The sequence below is a fragment of the Varanus komodoensis genome, unplaced genomic scaffold (assembly GCF_004798865.1).
Source record: "Varanus komodoensis strain SLA01 unplaced genomic scaffold, ASM479886v1 scaffold27, whole genome shotgun sequence".
NCBI lineage: Eukaryota > Metazoa > Chordata > Lepidosauria > Squamata > Varanidae > Varanus > Varanus komodoensis.
In genome coordinates, this window is record NW_025335701.1 from 10,763,497 (window position 1) to 10,772,106 (window position 8,610).

The 8,610-nt window shown below is 57.3% G+C and overlaps 1 protein-coding gene across 1 annotated transcript; it reads right to left on the bottom strand.

Annotated features, from left to right (window-relative positions):
* Positions 1–5,680: 5,680 nt before the first annotated feature.
* Positions 5,681–8,249, bottom strand: CEBPA (CCAAT enhancer binding protein alpha). The gene has a single exon (XM_044434321.1). It carries the CDS (start codon positions 8,077–8,079, stop codon positions 7,087–7,089), a length of 993 nt encoding a protein of 330 aa, XP_044290256.1. The 5' UTR covers positions 8,080–8,249; the 3' UTR covers positions 5,681–7,086.
* Positions 8,250–8,610: the final 361 nt, after the last annotated feature.

Here is an 8,610-nt window from a genome sequence, read left to right on the forward strand (position 1 = left end):
TCTCAGTGGGGAGCTGATGCCTGGCAGCAGTGGGCCCTGGGGCAGCAAGCAAATGCCCAGAGGGCAGCAGGTGGTGGGGGAAGCCAAACAGGTCTGGTGTGATCACCTGAGCTGCCGTGAAGATGGACACCTGGCCCAGTGCAAAAGATAGAGCATTCCTCTTCTTTCTTTTTGAAAAAATCACACTCCGTGGACAGCTGGCCCAGCAAGTCCATGGTTCCGGTTGCTCACGTCCTTGTTTCTACCCCATGGGCTCCTCCAGCAGGAAGTCGCGCTTCCTTCCGGCACGCTTTCCCATCCTGCCCCTTCCTTGCTTGCTCGGCAGGCAGAGTGGGCAGGGGAGAAGAGAAGCAGAGTTGGAGCGACCAAGGAGGCCATCCAGTCTGACCCCTGCCCTTCTTCCAGGTGTGGTCACCCATCCTCTTGCAGCCCTGTGCCTCCCCGCTTGGGAGAGGCAACTTGGCTTGCGAGCTCGATGCAGAGCTGTGCATGCAGGTGCACTTGGAGGGCTGCCGCCCGCTCTTCCTGCTCGCCCCCCAAGCCAGAGCGGGAGGCGACGAGCCAGCGGTGTGCAGTGGAGAAGAGGAGGCATGGCAGTGCCAGAGGGTTCTTGCCCGGGGGGGCCAGTGGCCAGGTGCCCGACTGCGCCTCAGCAAAAGACCTGCTCTTAAAGCCGGGGAGGAACCAGATCGAGACTCGGACCCCAGCACAGGATAGCGGGGCTTTTATGGCCTGTGTCAACCCCCTGCACCTGCTCCAAAATGGAAACGAGGTAGCGACGCGTGGATTGGATGGGAAGCCTGCCTTGCCCCAGAGCTGCCTCTGCCCCGGCCACGAGCTCACGCTCTGGAGCTGCCTGGGGTTTTGTGTGTGTGCTTTTGCAGAACTTCCTGGGCAGTTTTCGCCAGCAGGCTCCAGGAACTGGAGTGCTGTTTTTTGCTTTCTGTGCGGGCAGCTTCCTCCTCCATGCAGGCTCTCGAGGCCGCTTGATGCAATGACGGAAGTCTGTGCGCACCCCCTGAAAACAGTGAGCAAAGATCAGCAGACAGACTGTTGCTGCTCCGCTGTGACCGCCCCGCTCCACCTTCAGCGTGAACCACGCAGCCAGATGAGACACACTCAGAAAATGTGTGCGTCGCTCTCGCCGGCCCTTCTGCAGAGCCCTTTGCAGGGCGAGCTGGTGGCTGTGGCGTGTCTGCACGTCTTCATTTCTGCTGCCTCTGTGGGTCCAACATCCCTGTCGGTTGCCAACTTAGGCAACCAGGATGAAGTTCCCCTCTCCTACGGGGCTCTGAACTCATAATCCCGCTGCAGTCTTGGAAGCTAAGCAGGGTCAGGCCTGGTTCGAATCTGGATGGGAGACTTGAGTCCTGCCTAGAACAGGGGGCTGGACCCAACAGCCTTCTAGGACCCTTCCAATAGCATGATTCTATTATCCACTTACCCCCTCTGGGCTTATGGTGGCCACTGGTGCATCAGCCACCTCCTCCCACAAAAAAAAAAAAAAAGCAAGCGAGCAAGCAAGCAAAGAAAACGAGCACCGCTTTCCATAGCATTGGTGCGTGAACATTGAGATGGAGGGGTAATTTAAAAAGAATGACCACAGCTGGTGATACAAGACCACAGCGAAGATGGACTGGGTGACCAGCACTTGCTCAGCCTCATGTCCAGGGGCCAGTTGTGTATGGAGAATCAAAGGCCTGAACATGCACTGCCTCTTGGTGGTCCTCAGTCCCTAACCAGACTTGGACTGGGCTGTGCCTTAAGGACAGGACCCCTTCAATCAGCGAGGGTCCTCTTGCAGCTCTCCGAAACAGAGGGCCAGCCTGCTACATCAGGACACCTGGTGATGACTCCATGCAGCGGCCTGTTTCTCACTTCCCAGCTGAGCTCTCCCCTGCCTCCCACTGCCATGCCTCTGGCTTCACAGCCCCTTAAGGTGTCTCTCCCCCAGCCCTGCTTTTGCTACTTCCCACGCAATCCATTCCAGTTCTTCTCTCTGCTCCTCCTCCCCAAAGGCCTGCAGGACACTTTGGTGGCAGCCCAATGGACGGAGGGACAGGTGGCATTTCTGCTCACAGAAGTGTGGAGCTGCAGATACTCCGTCGCTGGCTGCGTTCCCTGAATTCTGGGTGCTCCAACCCCACGGCTCAAGCACCCAGGCGCCAGCAGAAGCACTGTGTAGACAGCAACAGGAAAACTCCATCCACCAAAGATGTACCCGCTGTGGTGCAAACAAGGAAAACCCCTTCACACTCTGCTTGTGAGTTTCCTGGGACATCTCAGCAGTTGCTGCTGAACCCAGATGGTCCCATCAGTCATATCCTGTGGAGCGAGGGCCCTGGGCAGGGACCCGTGGGACTTGCAAAGGGAAACCGGCTAGGCTGGCCAGAACTTGACTAGTGATGCGTGCAAAAGTGGAACTTCTGCCTAAATGCCGTGCATTTGGCCTCCGAGTTCCTCTCGCTAGCCCCAGATGGCTGTGGGTTGGGATGTGGTTAAACAGCATCATGGACAGCTACTCCTCACATGGTGTGGGTCACATTCCCCACGACTTCACATGTTCCAGAGAGGGTGCATTTTAAGGCACCTGTACTTAAAAAAAATGGGTGAGGAGAAAGCAAGAATCACAAAGAAAGAAAAAAAGCCATGCCTTATGTGGAAGCAGCTTTGAAGTTCTCAGTTATTTCAACCTTTTCACCTTAAGTATTTGAGCTTTAATTCTCAGCAATTAGCACACTTGTCTTTTTAGTCTGCATTTGTGGCCTTCTCATTTTATTAAGTCTTTCCAGAACAAACATTTAAGAAATAGGAAATGGCAGGTTACAAAATCCTGTCCCAGAATAGTTCTCTTGGCATATTTAAAGAATATCATTCAGGGATCGGCTACAGTTGGTCACATTTCTATTGCTTCCTATGGGAAGACTCCCAAAGTTCTGCTTTTAACCCACTGTTATGAAGGTATCTGGGACATGGTCTTCTTAACAAAGGGACCTTTTTTAAACCACCAAGGAAATAGGAGTCACACCCAAGCAGATTAGAGGATAAGCTTACATTTCTCATGCATGGGATTGATAACACTTTAGGATGGTGTGCAACCTTATACAGTTGTTTATTTTCTTGTTTGTAAATGTCAAATACTTTTCTGCTTGATTTTATGGTGGATTTAAACTCAGAAAGGATATTTTTGTTTGAATGGGCTTCAAAGAAAAGCCCCTTCCTTTCCTTTGCTTTCCCCAAAGGAAGCAAATACCATTTGGGCAGCCGCAAGCACCAGTTCTGCAGCTTTCCATCACTTTCAGGTCTTACTCTAGAGCAACTCCCCCCCCGCCCCCCGCCACGCTGCAAGCAGGCCCTGCCTCTCTTCAGAGACCCCATCTGCCCATGCCGCCCTTTGCCACAGTACTCCATTCCATCCAACCCCCACACTCCCGGCAGGCACGGCCCTCGGTCCGCACGGGGTCATTTTCCACACCACCACTTTTCTCCCCCCTCCCCATTTGAACTTCTACAAATCTTGGGGTTCCCCCACAACCTGCTAGTGCCTCCCTCTTGGTGCTATCCCCTGGGTGAAACAAGGATCAGACTTCAGAGAACGAACTTGCTATCTGTTTGCAGAGAGCTCCTGACATGGCAGACAGGACACCCATAGCCCCTTCCCCTAGTCAAAACAGGGATCAGCTTCTTGCCCCCCCTGGGGGTTTGGGTGCCATCTTACCCCACCCCCTGTCCTTCCAATGGGGCTTGTCCAATACAGTGGCTTGATTTCTCAAGGCTCCTTCTTTAGGGAATCGCCAGTCTACCCAAAGGGGGAGTGTAGAACAGGTGTTTGGGCAGCGAAGGGCTAGCGAGGCCAAACAGGCACTCTGCAAGGGAGAAAGGGCTGAAGATGGAAGTGGAGAAATGTCCCGAAGAGGAGCATCACACAATGCCTTTGCTCAAAAACTGGTGGCAAAGCCAAAGTTCGGAGGAAACAACTAGCCGGCTGAGCTGCTGTTACTCAAACAGCAGCCAGGCCCACGTCTTTGGATGCAGAAAAGCCTTCTTTTCTGCGCTGAAGCCTTCCCTGTAAGCCAGCCTCACCAGGGAAGGCCAGGAAAACCTATGTGTCGGTCTCCCATATGGTCTCATTTTTACCCCAGTGCTGCAGTGAGTGCTGGATAGATTGCAGAAGCAGGCAGAGCTTTTTGCTCTTGCTTTCTGCAACCGTTTTCCTGAGCTGCTGTTACTCCAGCACGGAGAAACAAGATTGTTTTTGGTCTAATAGCAGTTTTGGGTGGCAGGGAGCAGGATTCAGACCAGGGAAATGACACAAGGAGAAAGAATGCTAACCTGGCTCCACCCTCTGCTCCAATCTAACCCAAACCTTCCACAGCTGTTTGGAGATAAAGACTAAACCATCCAGACATCTGGCCACCGATCTTCCGCATCTTAGCCATTTTGGCCCCAGTCAATCAATGTCACGAGGGCCTTGCCTTGGCTGGCCTTGCCTCTCCACAGATCTCCAAGTTCCTCATAGCCTAGAAGGGGCCAGTTTTATCAGAGTAACATTCCTGGTTGCCTGGAGGCCAGCCTCGCCATAGGCGACCAAACAAGTAGTAAGTTGCCTGTCCTTTCTGCAGTCAAGTGAGATTAAAGTTGGAAGTTGGCATCGTATACATAGAAGCAATGGGAGTTTGGGAAAGTTCTGAGCAAACATGCCAAGAAATCAAGAACCAAGAAAGTTTTAGGAACATGCAGACAATTCAGAAGTGGCTGAAGCCTAGTAAACAGCCAGAGGGAAATGGGCCTTGCCTCGTGCTTGTGCGCATCAGCCTCCCCCAATTTAGTGCCCCCCAGATGTGTTGGGACTTCTGGGAGTTGCACTCCAACACATCTGGACTGCACCAGGCTGGCTTAGACCCTTAAGGTAAAAGCACTGGCCCTGCAAGGATCACAGCAAGTGGGGTGGGCAATGACATTTTTTAGCATTATAATTAGTAAGCCATATTTAAAACATGGGATGAATGGAAAGAGATTGCAAGTTTGCTGTTCGCAAGGCTCTCCAGATGTATTTCAGGATGATCCCTCTTAGGCCTGAAACATTAATTGGCTCAATTCATTAGGCGAAGATTAAACTCATTAAAAGCACACCTTTTAATCAGAGCTGGGCCTTGTGCAGCAGCGGCGCACAATTAAACACTCCCTTCCTTCCAGAAGTGCATTTTCAGCCCAATCCTATGCAGAAAGAAATCTCCCGGAAAGTCGGCACTTCAGTGAACTTCTCTAAGTGTGCTTACGCATTGATCGTGAAACTGTGCAACCCTGTGCGAGTCTACTCATCTGCAAGGCCCCCTGGAGACCAGGGGTCTTTCCCCGAGGAAAGCGTCCATTGGGCTGCAGGCATAACATGATCCGAAGTACACGAGGACCTGAGGGTGCTTCTGAACAAGGTTTTCGCCGCGCAGTGGCACTGCCTCACACACAGGGGTGCAGAAAACAGTCTTCAAACTGTAACCCTCCCACATCTCCCCACTGGTTCTTCCAACCTTTTTCCCCCGGAAAAAAATCCATCTAGGAGACCAGAATCAGCTGACCAGAAGCTCTCTGCCTCAAAACAGCTTTACCTTCATTTCCACACATGCAGGATTGCAGTTAAAATACTAAGAAGCTCCACAGGAACAGGATAGGAAAAAAGGGATTATGGCAGAATATTTGCATTTTATTTAGGAGTTTAAACCAGGACCTTTCATTCCGTGGTATCTCTTGCTTGCTTCAAAAAATGCAACATAAAATATACAACATTTTATATATAAAAACACACTTTCCAGCCATCCATATTTAAGAAGAAAAACATTTTTTTTCTACCTGGTACTTATAAGTATTCAACATTGGCACTTTGGTAAAAACTCAGTGCTGCTTTTTAACCAGAGAAGCACCGGCTTGCTGAAAGTGCTTACTGGCATGGCCGGCTGGGGTGGGGGTCAAAGAGCAACACAGCACAACCGCCTGCTTTCTTCCAAGAATGGAAACTTGGCAAGGCCAAAATGCCTAGGCACCAGGCTCTCAGACACGCATGCCTGCGTGCTCACAAGGGCAGGGACATGCGAGACGGCTCTGTGCCTGCCCCTCAGGTGGTCATCCTACACAAGCGCACATTAAGGGGTTTCACTGTGACAATTCCGGGTGACCCTCCGAGTCAAAGTGACCAGCCAAGAAAAGGCACAGTAGGACAGGGTCCCGGTGACACTGCTGGTGAGACGGCAAGGGTCCGAGCAATAAAATAGAAAATAATAATAATATTAATAATAAAAAGACACTGAGTGGAGCCTGAGGGGAGCCCTCGGCTTTCACAGTACAGAAGGCACCGAGCGGCAGGAGGGGAACAAGGCCATGACAGCCAAGCTGCCAGTGGGGCACAAGCCGATACTGGTGCTTCCAGTCGGGGCTTTGCCCTCACCTGGTTCGGTTAGGGCTGCTCGCTCTTCAGAGCACTCAGAACTTCAGGCCTGGCTCCCTGCAGAAGCTCAATCTCCCTTTGAGTCCGGAATTTCTGTCCAAGTGGGTGAACAAGGCGGCAGCCCAGGGACGCCCCTCTTTCGCTCTCCTCTGGCCGCTGCCATGCGGAGGGGGCAGCTCTTCCAACAGCAGCCGTGGCGAGGGGCCTTTCCGGGGCCATTGCACTTCCCCCCGGCCCCAGTGCCTCCCAGCCCCAGAACATCCCCGTCCACTCCATGCACCGGGTCCGTGTGGTCTCCGGCCCCTTCCAGTTCTGCGGGGCGGGCGACCGGCGCGTCCTCCGAGGGTGCACCCGGCAGCCTGCGAGAGTCCCTGAGAGCTGCGGGAAGGGGCGAAGCGGGCGACCGCAGCCACCGGCAGCCCCACGTGCCCGTCCAGTAAACAGCTTCGGATGGCCGCGGCAGCAGATGGAAGGTCCCTGAAACCGGGGCCCTCCGCCGAGGGCACGGAGAGGCCGCGCTGGGTTTGGAGCTGAAGCCCCAGAAGCAGTTTGGCGGCCTCACAGCGGCACACGCACCCTCGGGAGCCGCGACTGGCCCCTCGCGCGCCCCCGGCCGGCAGAAGGGAGCGAGCCGGCCGTCGGGGCGCTCAGGCGCAGCTGCCCATGGCCTTGACGAGCGAGCTCTCGGGCAGCTGGCGGAAGATGCCGCGCAGGGTCTCGAGCTCGCGGCTGAGCTGCTCGACGCGCTTGCGGAGCCGCTCGTTGTCGCTGCTCAGCTCCAGCACCTTCTGCTGCGTCTCGGCGTTGCGCTGCTTGGCCTTGTCGCGGCTCTTGCGCACGGCAATGTTGTTGCGCTCGCGGCGCACGCGGTACTCGCTGCTGCTCTTGTCCAGCGCCTTCTTGGCCTTGCCGCCCGCCGCCGACGGGGGCGCCGAGGGGGCGGCGTGCAGGCGGTGGTGCGGGAGCGCGTGGTGCGGGAGCGCGTGGTGCGGGCTGGGGGCCGGCGTGGGCGGCGGCGTGGGCTGCCCGCCGGGCTGCAAGTGCACCGTCGTCTGTGCGCAGTGCGCCACCTGGTACTGGAGGTGACTGCAGTTAACGCCGGGGGCCGGCGGCGGCGGGTAGAGGGCGGCCAGCGCCGCCGCCTCGTCGTCCTCCGGGGGCTCCTGCTTGATCAGCAGCGGCCGCAAGCCCGGCAGCGGTGAGGGCCCCGCGCCCAGGCGCTCGTACGCCGCGCTGCCGTCCAGCTTGTCGGCGTAGCCGTACAGCCCGCCGCCGCCGCCCTGCGGGAACCCGGCGCCCGGCATGGCCACCCCGACGGCGCCGCAGTCTAGGCCGGCCTTGGCGGCGCGCTCCTGCTGCTTGCTGTGCTGGAAGAGGTCGGCCAGGAACTCGTCGTTGAAGGCGCCCGGGTCGATGTAGGCGCTCAGGTCTATGGAGTTCTCGTGCTCGCAGATGTCGGGCTGTTCCGACGCCGCCAGGTAGCCGTAGGCGCCCGCCTGCTGCGGGTGGCCGGCGGGCAGGGGCGGGTGCGCCGCGGAGGGCGAGAGCGCGGGCGGGTGCGGGTGCTGCGGCGGCGGCGGGTGGAGGGCGCTGCTCATCGGGGGGCGCGAGTCCGCCTCGTAGAAGTTGCCCGGCTCCATGGGGTAGCTAAAGCGGGCCGCCGCGCATGTTGCGGGGCTGGCCGGATCCAGGCTGAGGCTGCGCCCGGCCCGGCTCGGCTCGCCTCGGTTCCCGGCGGGTCGCCGCCGACGGCAGGGCGCTGGCAGCCTGGCGAGGCCCTCGTCCGCTCCGCGACGCGCTCCGGCTCGCCCTGCGCCCGGGCTGTTTGCCGCCCGCAGCAGCCCGCGGCCCGCTTTTTATACCGCCCCTCCTGCGGGGCGGCCGTCGCCCTCTAGCGTCCCCCCGCTGGGACTGCCTGAGAACTTTGACCAGCCTCGCCTCCTTTCGGCGGAGGTCGGGGCCCCGACGGTTCCTCCCCTCCCCTCCCCTCCCCTCCCCGGCTGGCTGCCTGCCTGGCCGGGCCGGCCGCCAGCACCTGCTCGTCCGCCTGCCTGCCTGCCGCGACCCTCCCAGCGCTCCGTGTCGGGCCGGTGCTGCTACCCCGTTCCCGCTCCGGATTGCCCCGGGAGCGAAGTACACGTGTATAAGCAGCCGCCCTCCCCCCTCGCCCT

Excerpts from the sequence above, each read along its gene's own strand:
- CEBPA (XM_044434321.1), bottom strand. The coding sequence starts at position 8,079 with ATGGAGCCGGGCAACTTCTACGAGGCGGACTCGCGCCCCCCGATGAGC.